Consider the following 22,103-nt stretch of genomic DNA (forward strand, 5'->3'; position numbering starts at 1 on the left):
TCACGTAAATTATTCGTAAGAAAAACATTTTACGATATATGAATGGGCATAGTCTTTCGTTTATCCTAGCTCAAATTTAATTTTCAATGTATTTAAGTACGAATGTAAGTAAAATTGACTTTAAGGACTAATATATTCACACATCATTTCATTAAAATATAAATAAAACTATTAAAAAAAACACACACTTTAGTCCCGCTCTTAAGATGATTTGGGATGATTACATCCATGTATAACTAGCATTTGCGTTCGATTTCCAAGTTTGATTTTTAGAAATGCGTCGCCGCACGCTATTCTTCAAAAACTGCTGATATTTGGTAAACACGTAATATCTTCAGTGTTATGCCAATTGCACAGTGTCATCGCATTCAGCTGTTATACCCAATTAATAATACCGTAGTCAGTAAAAGAGCATTGTGTTGGTGTCATAGTTATCGCGTGCGCACGTCATAGATATCGCATTTGCACGTCATAGATATCCGTTCGCACTGTATAGCTAGCGCGTGCGAACGTCATAGCAATCGCGCGCACGTCATATATATTGTGTGCGTGCGTCATAGCAATTGCATGCACACGTAATAGTTATAGTGTGAGAACGTTATAGCATTCGATTGCGTACTAAATTGGTATCGCGTGAACAAGTCATAGAGCCCGCTAAATAAAATATGTAATATGTCACATTTATGCGACAGTAGTTACCGGGTATGCCATTTAGTTGTGATTTTTGTAAACCGTTTACCGCATTTTCTAAACCGTAGCTAATTTACACAAACAGAAACAGGTCTTCGAAAAATCATATAAATCATATCAAATGTATCGACTTGATGGCTGTGTAAAACTCCAGTGTAGCTCCAGACCATCCGGCGCATCAGCATGGTATGGTCAGGAGATACCACGTTCGCTCATGAAACCAGAAAACAGTGCATGACTTAGAGCTGACAGCGAAGCTCCTGACTATACTGCACAATCTAAAATAGAGCTACGCTGGCGTATATGATAAAACACGTGTTCGCATGACGCGGGTCATTGCAGCTTAATAATGTGTTTGATTTAAAAAAAAAGTTTAAATGATCTAAACAAAAGTATTTTACATGATAACTGCCAAGCTGCTGTACTTTGTCAATATTATTAAAGGCGAAGATTACCTCAAGGTTGTTTATTTGCGTTGTGTACAGAATGACATCGTTGTCTATACAACTGCGATGCATTTATACTAGTATATCGCTCAACAACTCACCATTCGGTCTTAACCATCGGCTTGAATGAAATATGTAAGTTGAATACACGTAAAAATTGAGCACACTTACTACTACTACTACTACTACTACTACTACTACTACTAGTACTGCTAATATAACTACTACTACAACTACTACTACTACTACTACTACTACTACTACTACTACTACTACTACTACTACTACTACTACTACTACTACTACGACTACAACTACTACTACTACTACGACTACAACTACTACTACAACTACTACTACTACTATTACTTCTACTACTACTACTACTACTACTACTACTACTATTACTACTACTGCTGCTACTACTACTGCTACTACTTCTACTTGATGCCGCGACTACTGCCGCTACTAGTATCGCTACTAATAACGTTACTTCTACCGCTACTAAAACCGCTACATCACTCCTACATCTGATACCGCTGCTGCCGCTGCTTTTCCGGCTGTCGCTGCTGTCGCTGTTAATAATAATAATGATAGTTGATACAACGTTATCATTTACAGCGTAACTTGACGTTGAAAAACATTAACTTTATTATTCAAAATGTGTTGTCAAAAAATTAAAATATAGGAAAACCATTTGTGCATTGTTTAAATAAAGGCGCATATCGAAACGTTGATAAAATGAGTAGAATCAGAGAAATAATATCAATAATACTACAAATAATAATACTTATTATTATTTAAAAAAAAATAATAATAAAATAAAAAACAAAAAAAATACGTATAATAATTATTTTCGCGTTTATAAACTTTTTATCAGACTACTACTACTACTACTACTACTACTACTACTACTACTACTACTACTACTACTACTACTACTACTACTACTACTACTACTACTACTACTACTACTACTACTACTACTACTACTACTACTACTACTACTACTACTACTACTACTACTACTACTACTACTACTGCTACTACTACTACTACAACTACAACTACTACTACGACTACTACTGCTACTACTACTTCTACTACTACTACTACTACTACTACAACTACAACTACTACTACTACAACTACTACTTCTACTACTACTTCTACTACTTCCACTACTGATACTGCTACTACAGCTGCTACTGCTACTGCTACTGTTACTGCTTATGCTACTGTTACTGCTAATGATGCTGCTGCTACCACTGCTGCTGCTGCTGCTGCTGCTGCTGATGATGATGATGATTATTATTATTATTTCAATTATATTATATGATGATGATTAATATTACTATTAATTTTGTTTTCGCATTTATAAACTCTTATGCGACTTAAGAAATTGAAAATATCTTATAATTGATATTGAGAAGTAAAACCTGTAATCGGGCCACTTTCGATAATGCTAATTTAAGGGTAATTCGCAAAAATAAACGTATTGTTTGTTAGCAGGACGACACCGAATCTTATATTAATTGAATAGTTATACCAACGTGGTATATCCTATTTAAGACCACAGAGTTTTTACTTTGTACCAACAAAGCATATTGAGACACTTTTGAAATTGATCTGAAAGAATGCTTTTAATATAAATATTACAACAGCCTACACTAAAAGCTTAATTTATTACATGCCATACCCTGTTTCCCATGTTATATAACCGTTACGAATATTTTTATCTTACACGTGTGTAATATACTTTTTAAGCGTTTTCATTAGCTTATTTTCGTTCGATTGGCCAATCACATTTTGTTATTTTGCTGCAAAGACGTTGCAACGTCAAATTACGTCACGAAATGTAAACAACATTCGGGATTGATCATTATGTTTGCGTTAATATTTATTAGATTAGCTCATTTAAAAGCATGTGATAAAAAAGATCGGACACTCGTTGTCATTCCATACGATATTTTATTAAACTCGTCCAGGAAATTCGTAAGTAAGCTCGCCAAAATTCTGAACTCTTTTAATAAAATATGGTATGAAATGAGAACTCGTGTCAGATCCTATATCTATGCATACATTTAAACAAGGCTTGGATTGTATTGCACGCAAAACAAGAATCATCTAGCGCATAATTGCCACAGTTCCCTTTATAAGTATACCAAGTTCGAAAAGTTTGCGAAATTGCAGGAATAAGAAATTCCTGCGTACTGACGGAAGGACGCTCAGACGTATTCGGAGTTTGAAGGCTAAACCTAAAGTCCTATCTTGTAAATTCGGTAGTGAATTCGAAAGATACAGAAGGTACATTTATTTTAGTTTATTTTGTTATTCATATAAGCTGCTCGTTACTTACCAGGTTTCCAATATTACCCATGTACACGAAATCTATAGGGCCTAGATACTATTTTATTTCCACAATCGACAAGACGAAGACGATTATTCCGTAGGTAAAAACTGCAATGTTTGCTTTGGTCCAAACTGCTAAATGTAGAAAATAAAATATGGTAATTTGCGAAATATTAGAATTGGCAAACATTTTGATGAGAAAGGATAGTGCATGCATGCGCTGGTCTGATTCACCTCAAGACTGACAATAGACATACTGATTAATCGGCGACAACTCAAACATAAAGGATTATTGTTAAATTATGTAATAAGAATTTAATTATATTAATAATATCATAGAGTTTTCTGTTTAGGTATTAGTAACGACCTGTCATCAAAGCCATAACTTGGCATTCACGGTACTTAGCACACGAAGCAACAATATATTTACAGCAAGTTTAAAATAATATGGGATGACAGTGCACTACTTTTAACTGAAATTAATATTTCTAGATTGATTAATCGTATGACATTATTAATATTTTAGAGTGATTTTGCTTGACGAATGGCTAACTGTGGAATCGTTGATTTATTCAAAAACAATTTAATGCCTTTCAATGTTGTACTTAAGATTGATGATCAATTGAGACATTATGAAAAAAGGTTAGAAATGTGATTAACTGTTTTGCGCACAGACACAGTCTCCTGCATTGCACATTAAATGTCAAAATTGTATAATATTAAATATAGGGAAAATGATTCTCCAAAACCAAACAATTCCATTACAAAAAAAGAAATAAGGCTTGACCATTGTTTTCGGCTATTAGTATGTAACATGCCATCGTGTAAGGAAGGACAGACATTCTAAACAATGGTTTAATCCATTATGGTTGATGCCAAGTTTAAACAAATATAAAACGTGGGTTTACTCGTATCATATACTAATACTGCAACAAACCCATTTTTTTATCTGATTTCAGATCTTTTCGAAACAGAAATGTATTATTTCACATCTTCGTACGGATCTTTAAATATAGTACAGATTTATATATTGTTCACCACAAGTATCTAAAGGATTTAGTACAAAACATAAAAAATACAGTTATGATAGGTTTTCTGTTTAAAAATTGACTTTCAAGATATTAAAAAAATGCATTGTATTGATATGAACAGTGACAACACATGTGTACTTATATAACAGCATACTTTGGAATATATTAATATTTCACCTGTAACATGTTCAGCTCCACAAGCCTTTGCCACTGAAAATTATATAGCGAAATCACTGTGGCATAGATACTGACTAGATATAATTTAATTAAAAGTACTCTAATGCTGTAAAACAAATAATTAAAACAGTTATATTTCGTTTTGTTTAAGATTCAACAGCTGTTGTCAATGATTGTAACACAATAATCAAAATAAATTCCCACTTTCGAACACACAGGCGGCTCTTGACCTGGTTGCACGTACACTAAATTTCGTACGATCATATACAGTCGATTTTAGAATGTGTTCATCAATAAGTTATATAATAAAACAGCATTTGTTATTGTGTAGAATTCACATCGTCAATTAAGTTTATACAATGTATAATTTCTCTTACATTTCACTTCCTAAATGTTAATAACTAACTTATTCCATTTCAAGCATTACATTTTAAGTTTAAAGTTCATCCAAGCGAAATTCACAATTTATCAAATGCGCATTGATCGTTAAATATGAAGGCGGTACATATTCTGCAGATAGTTCTAACTTTTTAAGGTACCAGTTGACTTCTTAGGATACTGGATACTAGTATTTTGCAAAAGCTCGGCAATGTTGGTGTGACCTGTTATAACGATTATACGATTATTAGTCAATTTAATACCATAATACAAATGAAGAATTATAACAGAGATATGAAAATGTGTAAAAGATATACAGCTGAATTTTAGCAGGTATATTTAGGGACATGGTTCAAATTGTATTCACCCTACCGAACAGAGAAGGTTTAAACCGAAAGCTAGATCCCTCCACAAGCATGTAAAAATTGTAATAGAGCTTCAATGAGGAAGGGACTTATACAATTCGACAAACATACACGTACAATCTCGAAGGAGGCACATATACATACACACACAAACATAAAAACATACGCATGGCGCACACATGCTCACGCTAGCTTATCCATACTCATGCATGGGCACACACAAAGGGACGTACGCAGGTACACATGTGCGCAACCATATGCGAACACACAAACACAAACACACACAAACATACACGCACACACGCACGCGCACCCGCACACACGCGCACACGCACACGCACACACACACACACTCACACCCACATTCAGTACAATATTAGCGTAAATATATTTTGGTAAACGATTATATTTTTAGTTTGTAATATTAAAAGAGGGAGGTAACTCCTTAGTCATTTCGTTGCTAATTGTGTAGAGTTGCCGATCTTGATGTATTGACTGCAATCCGATTCCTATGTGCTAAAGCAAAGATGACATGTGTATTCGGACTTGTATAACTAAACATTTAAACCAACAGCAAGCGAACAAAATCGTTGTACGATATTATTTTGACAAGTTAACATGACTGGTTTAAATCACAAAGTATAAGTGAATACATAGCATTGTCGATTGCAATTGAAGGAGACGGGTAACACGCGCACTGTTTATGAACGTAAAATTCGACACAATTGGTCCCAATAAAAGCAATAAAATGGAAAGGTGTTTTATTATTCGATTCCTTGCTGATTTTTTAATGTTTAAGTAAACGGCATGACATCAATTTACCAAAATTAAAACTTGAGTGGCATTGCGTGATTCTATAAGTTATTTTAAAAGCGAATATTTTATAAATAGAACACATTAACTATTACAAAACATAGTATTCGGATTGCAAAATTCATACCATTAGCCAGCGTTTTCTGTTCCAGAATCATTGGAATACAACACTCTTTGTTAAATTAAAAACTACTCTAAGTGCATATTATTGTTAATAACAACAACAACAAATTAAACAACAACAACAACAAAATAAACAACACACACTACCTTCAGGTTCAGGAGTTGTCCTAATAGTCGTAGGTGTAGCAGTTGTTGAAACTTAAACAAATGGAGACAAATATAGCAACGACGAAAACACTTTCTTAAAGCATATCGTGTTTAGGGAATTTATCCTAAATAGTCTGCACATTCGTTTCCTCGCAAACTATTTTAATGTTTATTATTTTGAAATGTGAATGCACTTTTAAAGAAAAATGTTAATTGCTTTTTTATTTGTTTAACCCATTATTTTTGAAATATTTGTCTTTATTTTCACTAAACTGACAAGGGCTTGTATTAGTGAATCTGTATAAATACAATACATACTTTAACATTATACGGTTTACTACACAAGAAACATAAAATACTACCTGCGTTTTGTACACATTTGGTGACATTTTCTGTAAAAGTATTTTTAGAACAACTGTAGTTTCCCGACGTTGTGCTATTGAATGTTATTATTGTAACATTCACACCGGTTAAATCTATATTCGTAGATATACTGTATACACCACTCTGGATCAGCAGACGATTTATTTCATAAATCAATCTCTGGGTTAATGGTCGCCATCTTTCGAACTACTTTCAAAAGTACAACAACAACAATAACAGTAGAAGACAATTTTAATTGCGAAAAGTTGAAAAATTGAGTACATGTGTCACGGTTGTTGAGTGAAATAGTGTTATTTTCAACTGTGTATGAAGCATGTGAACTGGTAGTTGAATAACCGAATTGTTGGTGGAAATGGAATTTAGAAATATATCTAATAATTCATCATCGTGTAGAATAATCATCAGCATCATTTCTGTGGAACATTGCACTATTAAAAAAACAAGTGTTTCATAGATATGGTGCTTTTGACATAGTTCACTAACCATCAAGACTGAAATGATTCATGCACACAGGTAAAGTAAATAATTGAATTTGTGCAGAATGTTTATTTTTTACAAATTATTATTTAATTTGACTAGTTCTGGCTACCATAACTTTAAATGTCGCTTTTTATGATTTTTGACTGGCGCGACTTTACAGGTCAGTCAATACTTTAGTCTATATAAACTGTACGCTGGAGTTTCTTTAGCTATAATTTGACCAATTTATTTTAGATTGATTGCACTGAAACTCAAAGTCTAAAGCTTAGTAAGACACTTAAGCCAGTTTTCTGAGAAGAAACAATACTTGTTCAGAGTATAGCAGGCTCGTGCGGCCTCTGCCCTGGTTTATTTATTTGGCCTCGGCCTTTAACCTGGGTCGCTTTGATTTCAGGTGTTTAGCCCCCATATCAACACGGCTCTCGACCCTATATGTAGTTATTTATATTGTTTAAAGATTTTGAGAACCCTCACTCGGTGCCAGTGGGGATAAAACAGGGACCTTGTTTTAGCTAGATGAATGCATCAAATATGCCAGCAACACTTTATAATCAATAACTTTATAATTGATGATTCTGTTCTTTTAACTACATTACTAATTTACCAAAACAATGTGAAACACATTTTTATGCCCCCAAAGGAGGGCATTTAGTGATCGCACTGTCCGTCTGTCTATCCGTCACACTTTGCATTTAGGTTTCGAAAAAATGCTCATAACTTCTATGTAGCTTCAGATGTAACATTCATATTTGGTATGCATGTGTATATGGACAAGGCCTTCCCATACACACACAAATTTTGACCCCTTTGACCTTGAACTTAGGGTCGGCTTTTAGGTTTTGAAAAATGCTCATAACTTCTATTAAAGCGTTTATCGGGGGCGTATGTCATCCTACGGAGACAGCTCTTGTTTTTGCTACTGTCCTCTGCACAAACCATGATATATCTGCATATATGCATCCAACCAAATCAGTAAAACTATTTGTCACTTAATTACAGTAAACTTATTGCATGTTAACTTTTCAACAATATATATATACATGTATATATAATTATATATAACAGATCTTGAAAAACACTCACATCAAACTTCAAATTGTTTTAGTAAATTATAGGCTTTAATTGGTATTGTGACATTGACACCACTCATGCATGCGACTATACAATTATACAACTATGGAGCACATTATTTATGAGAAATTCCAATACATCAACATATCGTCTCAGATTTAAGGCAGATAATCTAGTGCTTTTTTGCTGCCATTTTTACTATTTAATACACATTTTTTCATTTTATGTTATGATGCATTGATCTTGTTTCTAAATTAACCAAGCAATCATGTTAAACTTTTGAAGAACGATGTTGTCTGATAAATATAGGAAATATAATCACTACAAAGTGAACAAAATTCAGTTGAATACTGTGACCAACAAAGATTTGCCAAAGAGCAATTCAGATCATGATTTAAATTAAATACAAGTAATATGAAAGTCTGCCTATTGGATCCCAGTTAAGACTTATTTGTCAAATCTGCACATTAATTTTCCCTTAGCCATGTAGAATTGGGGACTAAATACCATCAAGTCATGTAAAAAGGAGCAGGGTATAGCACGCTGCTATTGATCTCTTGAGCTTTCACATGAATTTTACGCGTAATTTTCATACAACAAATGATATTATGTAGTGTAATGATAAAGCATTTATATGAGCACAAATTATATCTCTTACTAGTGGTGCAAAAATCATTTAAGTGTCACATTTCAAAAGAAAATTTATATAAGAAGGTATTATTAATTGTTAAAACGTTATAAAAGGTTATTTCAATTCACTAAAGCATTTAATTACAAGAACAAGTGCATTTTATGTCCATTACAATACATGTAACAGTATTGGCATTGTATTTATCTGCATTTGATGTGCATTTAATACACTTAAAAATGCAGACAAGACACACTTCTAACAGAAACAAATGTATTTTTTTCTGCATTTTTCCAGCATTAATACTCTTCAAGTGTATTTTTTATCATCCCAAATACACTTTACCAGGAAAAAGGTATGTTAAAATGCATTTTTAGTTTGTTTTAAGTATATTTTCAAATGCATTAAGACACTCTTTTCTTTTGCAAAAAATGTTGAAAAAAAACTTGAAAATATTTAATATACTAAAGTGTAGTAATAATTAAAGTTTTGTATGAGCATCAAAAACAGTGTCAAATTCATACCAGTGCCTATTTAGTAGCAGTAAGCCTTATATGGTCTACTTGTGGTAGAAATAATGCATTTTGTATAATACAACATACACATGTACATAAATTAAAAAATATAGCTGCCCATACAGTTCAATACAATGTTCAATTAACTACACTATGCAAAGTTGAAATATGACATCAAGCTTGGAATAATCTTTTCAATAATGAATAATATGCTGTTTTAATTTATAAGTGAAATAGACACTTGCATATAAAAACTGATTTTAAATCAAAACTAAATGTTTAATTTGATTTTTAGCTCCACTGGCCAAAGGTCCTGTGTCCATCGTGCATCCATGCATAAACTTTTCCTTTAAACATCTTCTCCTAAACTACTGGTCCAATTCTGATGAAATTTCTTAGGAATGTTCCTGGGGTGTACCTCTTTCAAATTTGTTCAAATTATGCCCCTGGGGTCAAATTTGACTGCCCTGGGGGTCACAAAATTGAAAATTTGCTTAAATACAATGTAAGGCCTATTTTGTGAAAACTTTCAAAATCTCCCGTCCATAACCATTGGGCCTAGGGCTATCAAATTTGGTATGTAGAGACATCTAATAGTCCTCTACCAAATTTGTTCAAATTATACCCCTGGGGTCAAATTTGACCCTGCCCCGGGGGTCACAAAATTGAACATATGCATATATAGGGTATATTTTGTGAAAACTTTACAAATCTTCTCGTCCATAACCATTGGGCCTAGGGCTACCAAATTTGGTATGTAGTGGCATCTTATAGTCCTCTACCAAGTTTGTTCAAATTATGCCCCTGGGGTCAAGTTTGACCCTGACCAGAGGGTCACAAAATTGAACATATGCTTATATAAGGCCTATTTTGTGAAAACTTCAAAAAAATTCTTGTCAATAACAATCCGGCCTAGGGCTATCAAATTTGGTATATAGTGACATCTAATAGTCCTCTACCAAATTTGTTCAAATTTAATCCCTAGGGTAAAATTTGACCCATTCCCCAGGGGTCACAAAATTGAACATATGCTTATATATTGCCTATTTTGTGATAACTTAAAAAAAATCTTGTCCATAACCATAAGGCCTAGGGCTACACAATTTGGTATGAAGTGACATTGTATAGTCCTCTACTTAGTTTGTTCAAATTATGCCCCAGGGGTCAAATTTGACCCTGCCCCGGTGGCCACAAAATCAATTATATGCTTATATAGTGCCTATTTTGTGAAAATTTTAAAACTCTTCTTGTCCTTAACCATAAGGCATAGGGCTACCAAATTTGGTATGTAGTGACATGTTATAGTTCTCGACCAAGTTTGTTCAAATTATGCCCCTTGGGTCAAATTTGACCCTGCCCGGGGTCACAAAACTGAACATACGCTTATATGGGGCCTATTTTGTGAAAACTTTAAAAATCTTGTTGTCCATAACCATTGGGCCTAGGGCTACCAAATTTGGTATGTAGTGACATCTAATAAACCTCTACCAAATTTGTTCAAATAATGCCTCTGGGGTCAACTTTGACCCTGCCCCGGGGGGTCACAAAATTGAATAAACGCTTTTAAAGCGCCTATTTTGTGAAATCTTTAAAAATCTTCTTGTCGAAAACCATTTGGACTATGGCTACCAAATTTGGTATGCAGTAACATCTTATAGTCCTCTACCAAGTTTGTTCAAATTATGCCCTTTGGGTCAAATTTGATCCTGACACGCATGTCACAAAATTGAACATTATAATTATACGCTTATATCTTGCTTACTTTGTGAAAACTTTAAATATTTTCTTGTCCTTAACTCTAGGACCTAGGGCTACCACATTTTGTATGTAGTGAGATATAGTAGTCCTCTACAAAGTTTTCTCAAATTATGCCCCTGGGGTTAAATTTGACCCAGCCCAGAAGGTCACAAAAGTGTACATGTGCTTAAATAGGGCCTATATTTAAGTATTTGCACATGCAGAGAAATTTGTTTCAGCCTTTTTTTCAGCAGTGGAGTGATACAGGGCCATCATGGTCCTCTTGTTTAAATACTCAAAAAATGAAACCGTGTTCATGCTTGCATGAACACAGTTTATAAATGCTGTCAGAATTATAAAATATGCAATTACTATAAATACAAATGCCAGGGAAAAGTGCTTTTTGTACTAAAAAATTCGAATGAATATTACAATAATACATTCTGAATACTTTAGTATGTAATTAACAGTTTTTGTCTGAGAAAATCACTAAATTTTATATATTTATTCAAATTCACATAAATCATATTTCAAAAACAAATCATTACTTCAAATCCTTTCACACAATACTGTAAAAAATGCACAGTTTCTGATTGTTATTGATTCTTTATTAATTTATACATGTACCATTTTTTAATCTTGATGCATCCTCAATTGTATAATACACATCTTAATCTGTTTTAACAATTATAATATAAAGATTAAGGCTGACTCAGTAAAATAATAATCCATGATTTCTGCAGTACTTGCAGACAAAATAGGAATACTGCTGTGATATTATCTATCTATCTAATGGGATATTAATTTGGCTTCAATAGAAAAAAATCAAAGCATACACATGTATAAAATGTGTATGTATATATTATTTAATCTTAAATTGATTGACCATCGATAAAAAGATATTATAATATATGTATGTATATATATATCCTTGTAAAACTAAAAATTAAATATGTATGTTTCTATTACATCATTTAGGACTTTTATTTTCAGACAAAGTAGAGTGAAGCTTAAAACAGTATCCAATTGTAACAGTCAATTTTGGGAAAATCAACCTTATAATTATTTTCTGTGTTGGCCAATGTCATAATTGGTATAAAATGTATATTGAACTGGAAGTTTTCTTTATTTTAAATGATAACATTTGCTTGGTCAGCCATAATTGTCACAATCAAGTGGTCTTTTTACACTGTAGTTTTCTCACTGACTATGGGTTTGTTCTGAGAATGAGCCACACAAAGTATCGTTGGGGAGATGAGTTGTCAATTTTATGTTTATCAGTCTTTCATAATCCAGTATACCTGTAAAAAGGGAATTTGTAACTAATAATCACACAATATACACAATTAAAATTGTATGCATTTGGATTTATTTAGTACAGCACATTAATCATTTTCCAAAAATATGTAGCAACATTACATTATATAATGCTGCAATACTAAAGTAATTTACTAATTAAAGGTCGCTGATGTGTAATGGATGTGGTGTCCACCTAATGATCTGGAGGTCACTGGTTTGATCCCCAGTGTGGGAGCATTCTTAAGAAATCTCCAAGAGACACCCAAGTACTGGTTCTAGGCCCAGGAAACGAACTCAAGAGCATTTCACATACATGTATGTAGTTAGTACTTTAAATTTAATCGAACTAAAAATTGGATAAAAATTAAAAACTGAAACCCTTATTAATACATTTTATTTTGAATCAAGCAAATGTGCAAATTCATTAAAAATAATGAGTAAACGTTAAAAATTCTACTTTAAAGTAATCATGATAATTTAGATCATTTTCAGAATATTTAATGATGATAATGATACAATCATATATTACCTAAATGATAAAAATAAAACATGTAATGTTAATATATGATAAAAACGTTTTAATTTTATCAATATCATGGCAATTACAACTAGATACAGGCATTAGATCAGAAACGTGCATTAATTATATTAATGATCAACCCAGACATTTGTAGTGATTTATGGTCACTATTTTGATTAACGTTCTATACATGACCTGTCATAAAAAGTATTTTTTAGCCAGTACTACAATCGGCAATGATAGTCTGTATTGCATACATATTCCACCGTCTATTATCGATTCGCTTCCTCAAACTGAACAAATATTTAATGTTTACATCGCGAAACGTAATGCATCAAGTTTCACTTTCGGTTTGGTTGGTTTTGTAAACACCGTAATTTCATCTTAAAAATTGGATGATAGGGTGATTAAATAATAATGGAAAAGTAAATCACTTGGATAATAGGTCAAAATGCAACTCAAATGAACGTTTATAGTGCTCTTAATATCAAAGTTTCGGTAAAAAGTTTGGCGCTATTTCAACGCGCATCGTATACAGCCTCATAACAATAGACTGACAACCTTTTGGGTAGTAAAGTAGTAATACAAGGCAATATGGCGACCGTTAGCCACGAGGCCTATCTTACGGAGGAATCCGAGATAGCCGATGTATCACGATTGTGTATACACCTGTGCTCGTTGAGTTAAGAGCACATATATATCCAAATGAATCATAGCACTCTCCTATTTTGTTGGATCCAAAAAAACAGAGTACGTGTTTTTGTTCGGAAATAACCCATCTAAAATTAAACTCCAACACAACATTTTGTGTTCCGTAATCATAAAAATGCTCTGCACATGTTCCTGAAATGCAAATTAAAATATCACATTTTGATATTGTGATACGTCACACTTTAATCGAACTGCTGTATTTATGATTTTAATATGAAAACACAAATTTAAGTAATACACTGGGAAATCGATTAAAACATATTTAACCTGATATGGTGCTCGTTTCCAGGAGAATTATTAATACTCCAACTAAAATTGAAGACGCCATAGTCACCGTTCATTGTGAGTTTCAAGCACACACTCACTGCTTACAGCTGTCAATACGTAAACACAAATCAAAGCTCTGCTTGCGATAATGGTTTTTATCAAAGCGCTGAAGGCACTGAATTTGTTCGCTTTTGTATAATCTTAGACGCAACTCAGTTTTCAAAATTATTTTATAGCTTTTTATATCGCAACTTTGAAATGACCACACCCCATTCAAATGTATAATGAGTGTGTCTTAAAGCACAGGTCGATATGTGTGTTGTTGTTTTTTTCAAATCATTGATACAGCTAATCAGTGTGCACAGGCTAATCTTATTTGACATGCATTAAGCCCCGTTTTCCCTGAAAGCAGCCAATATGTACAGATTTCAATGATAAACACTAGACTTGCCAACGTTGTCTTACAAGCTGTCAAATACACACTATGTAGTGTACCAGTGAGAACAGGCAGATGAGGTGGTTAGAGCAAACGCTTTTAACATTAGAGAAGCAGTATAAAATGTATACTTTTCAGTTGTACACTGTTGTGTAAACAGCAGAAAACATAAAAAGATTATTTTCAAAATATTCAACTTTGTATTGAATATTTTTCGATGAAATTTGGCATGCATATACTTTAATATACAAACAATATGTATGTGTAATTTGGTGGTTGTAAGTTATATAGTTATTGACTTACAGAGAAAGGTTTTTTGTTGTTTGCTTGAAAATCAAATTTCCCTGTAATGCTAAGCACCGCCAATTTGAAAGGTTATGAATTTCTCTCAGCCAAAAGCTAGCGGATGACTCAATTCAAGTTTACATGTAAATACAGATGCAACAAAAAACCAAATTGCTGTCTGCTCAAACACGTGTTTTTGTTTATAAACACTCTAATGTTATCAGCAAATCAATGGTAGATAACATTTTACCACCGCTAAATCAAGCACGTGAGATCCGGCTAAATTATACTGCAGTTATCCGCACAGACAGTCATGGGTTACGGGCCCTTCCGTAGCTAACTCATACTGATTTGCAAAATTGCATCTTCGCTCACAAATAAAAAGTATTGTCGGTAATTTATCTACGAAGAGTTAAACTTGCAGACACCGATTAATGTGCCAATAGCAACAACAATCTCAAAATATCCTTCAGCAGCTTTTCAGTCTATTGGCTTAAGCCAACGGACTATTGTAAACCGCAAATCAGAAACATATCTCTCAGTCAGGTGCGTATTTTCCAAGGGATAACAATGCCCTTTCAAATAGAAAACTGTTTTCGAAGATTTTATATTAATAACTAATATTCCACGGAACCGTTGTTCGTGACCGCGATGAGCAACTACAAGGATGGGGAAACTACTTTGAGAATCTGTATAAGCCATCAGCATCACGCGACTTTGACGAACAATTTTTGTTGAAAACGTCTACCGAAGTGGAACGTACCCTTCTCTCCACGACCACAGACCCCAACGCATCTGTGTCCCCTGAAGTGATTGAAAATATCATCAATACACTACCGAGAGGAAAATCATCTGGCGAAGACAATATCGTTTATGAACATTTCATTTTTTGCACGGACAGTTGTAGCCCCTGCACTAGCTAACCTCTTCACGTACATGCTAAGACTAGGTTATATCCCGAACTGTATGAAACGTGGTGTGATAATAACTATCCATAAAGGGGGTAGAAAAAGAAAGGATGACCCACATAATTACCGTGCAATTACTCTTCTCTCGGCGGTTTTAAAATTGTATGAATCAGTTATTTTGTTGCGTTGTAAAGATACTATTTCCGAGACTTTAAGCATGCAACAACGTGGCTTCCAAGAACAACTCGGCTCTATAATGACGTCATTCGTGTTACGAGAATGCATTCAGTTTTCACGCGAGCATTCATCCAAGATGTCTGTCTGCTTCCTGGACGGGAAGCATGCATTCGACAATGTGTGGCATGCAGGGCTTCTGTACAAATTGTTGAAATGCAACATTGACCCCACAAGCCTCATTGCGATTAAAGACCTCTATATGAACGCCAAAAGCTATGTTCTTACCCATGGAAGACGTTCCCATGAGTTCCCGGTTTTGCAAGGTACCCGCCAGGGGAGTAAAAGCTCACCGCTCCTGTACTTAGTGTTCATCAATGGGCTTATCAAACAACTGGAGGATAGCGGGCTGGGTATGTGTATCTACAACATGAACATCTGTTCGCCGACCGTAGCAGACGATATGGTTTTAATATCGTACTCAAAAACGGGACTTGATAAAATGATGGATATATGCTACAAATACTCGAGAGTATGGCGCTATGAATATAACGCAAGTAAATGTGCCGTCATCGTTTTTAATGAGCGTACACACACAGGAAACTCCCGCGTGTTTAGACTTGGAAGTGAAACAGTTAAAGAATCCGAAAGTTATTCACATTTGGGGATAACTACCGACGCGTGGCTTTCGTCGCAAATGCTTATAGCAGACGCCTGCAACAAGCTTCGAGGTACATACCTGAGCATATGCAGCAGCGGCTTTAATCCACCATCACTCAGCCCAATCACCTTAAGAACAATTTATCAATCCGTGGTTGTTCCGAAAGCATTATACGGCTGTGAACTGTGGACTGTTATCGGTGCCAGCGATATGTTACGCCTTGAGCGCTCTCATCGGTTTTGTATTAAATCTATGCAGCAATTTCATTCCTTAACGAATACGGACTTTGCATTAGCATCAATTAATGTAAACTCGATTGAGAATATCATTGACAGGAAAAAGCTAGTGTTTTTTGGTCAATTATGTCGTTTACCAAACCAATACCTTGCCAAACAAGTGTTCATTAACAGACTAGTACGATACCTGAATAACGACAAACAAACTAAAGGCTTCGTTCCGGAAATCTACAGACTGCTGTATAAATACCAACTGCAATCGTGTTTAGACGGGTATTTACAATCAGGTTTGTTCCCGTCTAAGCAAGCGTGGAAACAGATGCTCCAACGATCGGTATCCGCTCCGGAACATCACAGACAGTTGGAAAGTATCCGGGACGTGTGTCCCACATTCAACCTTGATGATGTTCTACACGTAGATAAGCCCTCGTCCCTCTGGAAAATATCCCGGATTTCGCCTAAGCTATCGCCCTTAATAGCCACCCTGATGGCACAACTGGGAGGATTCCTCTCTAGATCGTACCCAACAGTGTGCTCATTGTGTGGGATACACACGGAAAACAAACTACTTCACTCAGTGTGTTTTTGTTCGAGAAGGGAACTGTTACGTGAATCACTTTGGGATGCTGTCATTTACCAAAAGGGGTCTCAGTGTTTTATTAAATTGATACGAAAGACACCATTAGAACAAATCGTAACGTTGTTTCAAATGACGCTATCAACTACAGATGACAATCGCCTGAATAATCAATTAGCAATCCTATTGCTGAGACTAGTTTGTTAGTTTGTGAGTGTCCAATTATAAAATCGTCTCTCTATTGTTGTTGATATGCATGTACATATATTAATATACACATATTATTATCTATTGTATACATTAATGATGTAAATACTTGTTGTAAATGTGTTAAGCTCTCCATGAATGGAGAAAATAAAGAATCTATCTATCTATCTATCTAGATAACGTTTACAAATGGTATAATGTTTGGCAACAGTCCATAATAATTTGGTGCAGTTGTAGCGCATCCGCATACTGATCCTGACGACACGGTTCGAATCCCGCCGGTGTTGTTTTTTTTTTGGTAAAAAAATCTTAATATAAAAATAAGTAACAATTATTGAAAACATTAAAAATTTGTAAGCAATCATATTTAATGACATTAAAACAAAATATGTTATCAATTCTCTTTAAAACTTGGATGGGAATGAGATTTTTATTAAATTACCGTAGTTCCACAACTTGTTTCATACATGCCATGATTCATATAAATATGTTCCTAACATTATTTGCTATCTTTTTGTGTACTCAGTTATATGTTTTTAAAAAAGTTAATCTCGTCGTATTTGATTTTTAGATTAAATACTTTGTCAATGTATTTATAAATGGGGTACTTTATTTTAAATAGTTTTCAGGGAAATATAATGTCTCGTTTCTTGCAGAAGACTGACGAGTTTTTTTAGGGCTGTAATATCGTTAAACTTTGTGACAGCAAACATTGAATTTGCGATTTTGCCCGGCAAAAGAGGGGATTCAAATTATAGCATTTTGATATTAAATTGAAAATTATGTTGGATATTAATTGAAATTATTAAAATTATTTGAATAGGGATTAACAACTTCAGAACGTATGCCGATGTAACGAAAATAAAGCGATCGTAACATTATAATTGATAGTAACAAACACAACAAGAACAACAAATATATAACTTTGACTTAAGCATCCGAATAAATAAGTCGTTCAGTCACGTAAAAAGTACCCCCTCTGATTAAATGCATGCGGATTTAATGATGTGATTAATTTGGGTTTCCGTTAGTTTTTCCTTTAACTTTATTTAGCATGCGCATATTAAGTTTATTATAGACAATGGTACGACGAATGATACGGATTTTTATGGATTTTTCGATTTTAAGAAACATAGATAATTGCGACGTCGTCGACGTCAATTGGCAATAAGGCGATAACGGTTTTAGTGCCCATTTTGTTAATATTGCTTATTTATTGAGAGTACTTGTTTAAAGCATGTTTTGCATACTTCACTAAATTTGGTATGGTACTGTTAATCATCAACTTAACCTCCGTTGTATCTGTACGTCCGCCAATCTATCAATAAAGTACAAAAGCGTATATTACACTAAAATCAATCAGGTGCAATGCAGCGTCTGGTGAACGATGTTCTTGTCAAAATATATCACATGTACGCTTAACAAGTATTAATATATGTAGTTTGCTGTCCAAAATGGACACAGACTTTGATTTTGACTATGTGTCCGTCTTGTTATAAAGACTTGGGTCTGCCATAAATGTAACAAGTTAAGACATCAACGGAGACAAACGTGGATACTATATCTCGTATATATGCCTTCAATTAGAGAAAGTTTATGCCATATATCTATGTATGTGTTTCATTTGTTGTCCGGAAAGATAATAATACAAGTCCGTGACCTCAAGTTCTTTTTACTTCCGTTTAGCATAAAACGACAATTGCCCGTTTGCTTAAAGGACTACTTTATTACTTAAATCGATGAGCTATGGGTTTCACCTTTGTTAACCGTTTATTTAATATTATTAACCTATTTGTTTTGAAAGGTATATTTTGATAAACATTTCCTTACAGTAATGCATAAATATTGCGCTCCAAATTGTAAATTTTATTCGATAAATACGAAATTTCATGTGAAAAGGATACATTATTATGATAATGATATCACATTATTGTATAAATTGTGATCCAAAAATAAAATCACTATTCAATAAAGGGTACACGGCATCGCAGACATTGACTCTTGATGTAACTGGAGGCATTGTCAACAACAATATAACGTTAACCTGCTCAACGTTATCCAGGCCGGTCTCTATAACCTGGTTCAAAACAGAAAAAGGATCAGAAGTAGAGGAAAAGGTCATTGCTCAACAATGGTTGGATGAAAAACAACTATGTCGGACTGACAGCACTGCTATGGAGTGTTTCTGCTCTTCACCTCAGACCTATTCATGTTCTATAAAGTCGGTGAATGCAACACAAGACGGTCAAAGATGGCGCTGCAAGGCTTTATATGGAGGTGTGCAGATTGAAAGCAACGTCTACACGCTCAGATTAATATGTAAGTTATCACTATGTCGATAATCTTGTGAAAGCACTAGTACTAAATTATGTATCGTGTATATAATAGTGTCAATATAAGTATATCAACGTGTACCATAAGATTCGGATTCAAAAGAAGTTATTTGTATGCTAAATAGTGAATAATAGTACTTCAGTGGTTACTTAAAACAATTTAAACAGAAATAAGACAAGTAAAGACCAATCTCTATATATGTGCTCATTCATGTGCAAAGTTCGAATATAAACATTAGTTGTCAAATGTAATTATATTGGTGTATTTTAATATCAAAATCCTATAATAGACTTAGCTCTCCCACGTTGTGTCACACTAAAGAGGTTAGCATTGTTATTGCATAAAAGAGAAAATAATATAGCACAGTGTAATGAGTTCACAGTTGATATATTTTATGTTACCACAAACTATTAAACTACATACTATTATATTAATGAGCAAATATGTACAACTAATCGTGTTACAAATATGCTATTAGGCTACGTTAAGTGTCGTAACGTTCAGAATGTGAAGTCTGTACAGGCTACTTAAAGACGACACTTTCAATGTATTTTTCTGGTGCAATTCTTTAATTCACTTGATCGTAATTTTGCGTCAGTGTGTATTGTACGCAAGGGTTTGTCAGCCTAGCGGATCTGAGCCTTAAGAGCGCGGTGCTAGCTCGGGCATGTATCAGGCTTCAAAAAGGTAGGCCGATGCGATTTACTTTATTCACATCGGATAACAGGTTCGTCTACATGCATACACAAAACGTGTATAAGAACATATTTTAAAAGTATACTTTGTAAACACGCGTTGACATGTTGGAGATCGAAATTGTCGTTTGATTTAATAATGCAAGAATAAGTGTGTTATGTCGGTTTAACATTCACATGTACAACAGTGTCAAATGGATCACTACATGTACAGACAACATGTAAATTATCGAGTTACGCATTGTCAATTATAATTTTACGGACGGATGGTTACACATTGGCCTCTATTCCTGCCATGTGTGTAATATACTTCGATATTACGTACTTGATCGACACAATGCGTACTTATAGCAAATGTTGACTACTGTTGCCAAATCGGTACAAAAACATAATAACGCAATAATGAAAAGATTCTGTATATAATTATTATATATCCAGATAACGTTATGTAAATGTAAATATACAACTAAGTAAAAACATGTTCACCGGCCTGTGTACATGTGTACATGTAACGTCGTTTATAGTTTTTGCCTTAACAATGTTTTATATCGTCATTTCAACCAAGCTATTTGTTATTAATTAAATATCAAATTTCGGTGCAGCGTTATAATTACTCTTACAATATATGCATCTGTATGTTGCGAATTTTACTTATGTGGCGTACATTTATGTTAATGTTTAAACCAGCTGCAATCCGTTATGTACATTGTCATTTTACGCATGCAAACGAATCGTTTAATACAGATGCCCAAGGTATAGTTCATTGCAATTGAAGTCTTCATTTAAAGTATTTTAGATAGCGCCGCTGTGCTTTGAATAACCGCTCGGCGCTGTGTCGCCGCGGCACTCACTGCGGATGATATTGGTAGACTGTATGATGTAGTAAACTTTTTGCGAGGCAATGTAGTACACGAATTTGAATAACTATATAGTCTCAAAATATAAACTATGACACTTTATTTCATTTTAAAAGTTGAAAAATTACCAAATGCGTACCACCAATCATGTAAAAGTGGACATCTGTCAAAGAAATACGTACATTATAAAACGTATAACTCATTAATTTTGGTTGACATTTTTGATACTGGTAACTTAAATGACTATATAATAATAAACAATATAGTGTTATATTCCCAGTTCCTATTACTTCGTTGACCATTCTACCGAAGACGTCCGTTGCGTACCCTGTTTTCAATGCCGTGTCGACCTTCACATGCATCACGTCATTAAGCCGGCCTCTGGCTAGTATTCAATGGTTCAATAACAACATAAACTTGACGTCCCTTGCTATATACTCGCACAATTATGAGGTCGCAAGAAGTGATTTGCAATATATACCAAAAGCAAACGGGTACAGTGGTGGAAATATATCCTGCGTTGCAAAATATGAGTTCGAACACATAAGTAAAGTTCTAACAGCTAACATGAGCATTCAAGTACAGTGTAAGTACTAAAC

General features: G+C 34.1%; 2 protein-coding genes across 3 annotated transcripts in view; one reads left to right on the forward strand and one right to left on the reverse strand.

Annotated features, from left to right (window-relative positions):
• Nucleotides 1-3,148: 3,148 nt before the first annotated feature.
• LOC127836617 (uncharacterized) lies at nucleotides 3,149-14,269 on the reverse strand. 2 transcript variants are annotated; one of them, XM_052363290.1, is made up of 6 exons: nucleotides 14,135-14,269; nucleotides 13,817-13,999; nucleotides 6,885-7,016; nucleotides 6,523-6,573; nucleotides 4,697-4,729; nucleotides 3,149-3,620 (listed from the first exon to the last, which is right to left on the reverse strand). In XM_052363290.1, exons 1-6 carry the CDS (start codon nucleotides 14,193-14,195, stop codon nucleotides 3,544-3,546), a joined length of 537 nt encoding a protein of 178 aa, XP_052219250.1. In that variant the 5' UTR covers nucleotides 14,196-14,269; the 3' UTR covers nucleotides 3,149-3,543. The 2 variants fall into 2 exon arrangements, with proteins under 2 accessions (XP_052219250.1, XP_052219249.1); XM_052363289.1 differs by having other exon boundaries at nucleotides 3,149-3,623.
• A 1,750-nt stretch (nucleotides 14,270-16,019) lies between these two features.
• Nucleotides 16,020-22,103, forward strand: part of LOC127835938 (nephrin-like) — a 35,341-nt gene continuing 29,257 nt past the window's right edge. The window contains exons 1-4 of the mRNA XM_052362359.1: nucleotides 16,020-16,350; nucleotides 17,122-17,376; nucleotides 19,593-19,937; nucleotides 21,785-22,090. Of these exons, the coding sequence (XP_052218319.1) occupies nucleotides 16,020-16,350; nucleotides 17,122-17,376; nucleotides 19,593-19,937; nucleotides 21,785-22,090 (1,237 nt within the window). The remainder of the gene's footprint in view (nucleotides 16,351-17,121; nucleotides 17,377-19,592; nucleotides 19,938-21,784; nucleotides 22,091-22,103) is intronic.

This window comes from Dreissena polymorpha, chromosome 6, assembly GCF_020536995.1.
Source record: "Dreissena polymorpha isolate Duluth1 chromosome 6, UMN_Dpol_1.0, whole genome shotgun sequence".
NCBI lineage: Eukaryota > Metazoa > Mollusca > Bivalvia > Myida > Dreissenidae > Dreissena > Dreissena polymorpha.